Source organism: Brassica napus, chromosome C7, assembly GCF_020379485.1.
Source record: "Brassica napus cultivar Da-Ae chromosome C7, Da-Ae, whole genome shotgun sequence".
In the NCBI taxonomy this organism is placed as follows: Eukaryota; Viridiplantae; Streptophyta; class Magnoliopsida; order Brassicales; family Brassicaceae; genus Brassica; species Brassica napus.
The window spans coordinates 12,049,449-12,050,720 of record NC_063450.1 but is presented as its reverse complement, the minus strand read 5'-3'; the positions used below and the strand labels follow the sequence as shown (position 1 = coordinate 12,050,720).

The following is a 1,272-nucleotide window of genomic DNA, read 5'->3' as shown; positions in this document are numbered from 1 at the left end:
GTTTTCTGATTTTTTGGCTAAAACTGCTAGGACCTTTCGTATAGAGTTACTTTTCATTGGTTGTTCTATTCCGATCTAGTTACCCATGCCACCTCAAGCTTGAGTAATAGAATAGCCGTTCCACGTCCAAAAAAAAAAAAATAATAATAATAATATATGAAGTCATTCTTTTTATTTTATTAAATATAAAATTTAATAGATATATAATAATATGTGAAATTATTCTTTTTATTTTATTAAAATATTTTAAATATATAACTAATAACATTCTAAATTAATAATATATCTTAGTCATACTGTTATTGGTTTATTGTTCTCAATCTACATGTACATGTAATCTTATTATTCTTTTTTTTTTCCACAACATATTTTTTTTTAATTGGTGTACGCAGTTTTTATCCTAGATCATTCAATCCAATGCCACAAATAGCATTTCTTTCTTAAAATGTGTGGAAATGAACAGTGGAATATTCACGGCTAATTGTTAACGGGCACGAAGGAAACTCTGGTTACATCAAAAGTCAATATATTTAGATTCTCTAAGCTAGTATTCTTATTAAACATTTAACAACAAAGAAACGCATTGTTAACATACGATGGTTTGTTTTTACTCCTCTTATGCATACATAATGATCAATATTGTAGCCTTTCTTCTCCTGTCGCGATGGTCATCTGCAACCGCAAAATCCATGATTTCTAGCCAGATACTAATGAAAGGAACGACATGCCCATTTCCGTCCTTGTTGATATCGAAGGCTTGCAAAGGTACTGCATCTATCTCGTCCCAAGAACAAGAATGTATAGAATCCCTAACCTTTAATCGGCACACAGCCTCCGCATCAACTGTCTTTGAGTTGGCTAAGGTGTCTCTGTCTTTGGCAATGGAGAAGGCAGAGCACACGATGATTCTAATCGGTTCTCCAAAAAAACCATGTTTCAAGAGTTGTGCGGAAAACTATAAAGATTCTGTCGCCGAAGGGCTAAAGAAGGCAGAGTGGTCGATGGAGAAAGGAGATCTGGATGAGACCGATGATGAGCTTAGCCTCGCACGTGACGCAGCTGATTATTGTCATATGGTTTTGTCTGTTGATCCAGACGATGCAAGATCTCCGATTTTCTCCGCCAACAGAGATGTGTATAATCATATTACATATGCCATGAGTGTGGCAGACTTGTTGTAGAGTCCAAATCTCCAAAGATAGTTTCTTTTGTTGTTGTTAAAAATGTATATATCAATAAATTTGAAAGACATCGCACTGCGGTTAATAAACA

General features: G+C 34.4%; 1 protein-coding gene across 1 annotated transcript; it reads left to right on the top strand.

Moving 5' to 3' along the window:
• Positions 1-288: 288 nt before the first annotated feature.
• BNAC07G04380D lies at positions 289-1,272 on the top strand. The gene has a single exon (XM_022695455.2). The coding sequence runs from the start codon at positions 597-599 to the stop codon at positions 1,179-1,181; it is 585 nt and encodes a 194-aa protein (XP_022551176.1). The 5' UTR covers positions 289-596; the 3' UTR covers positions 1,182-1,272.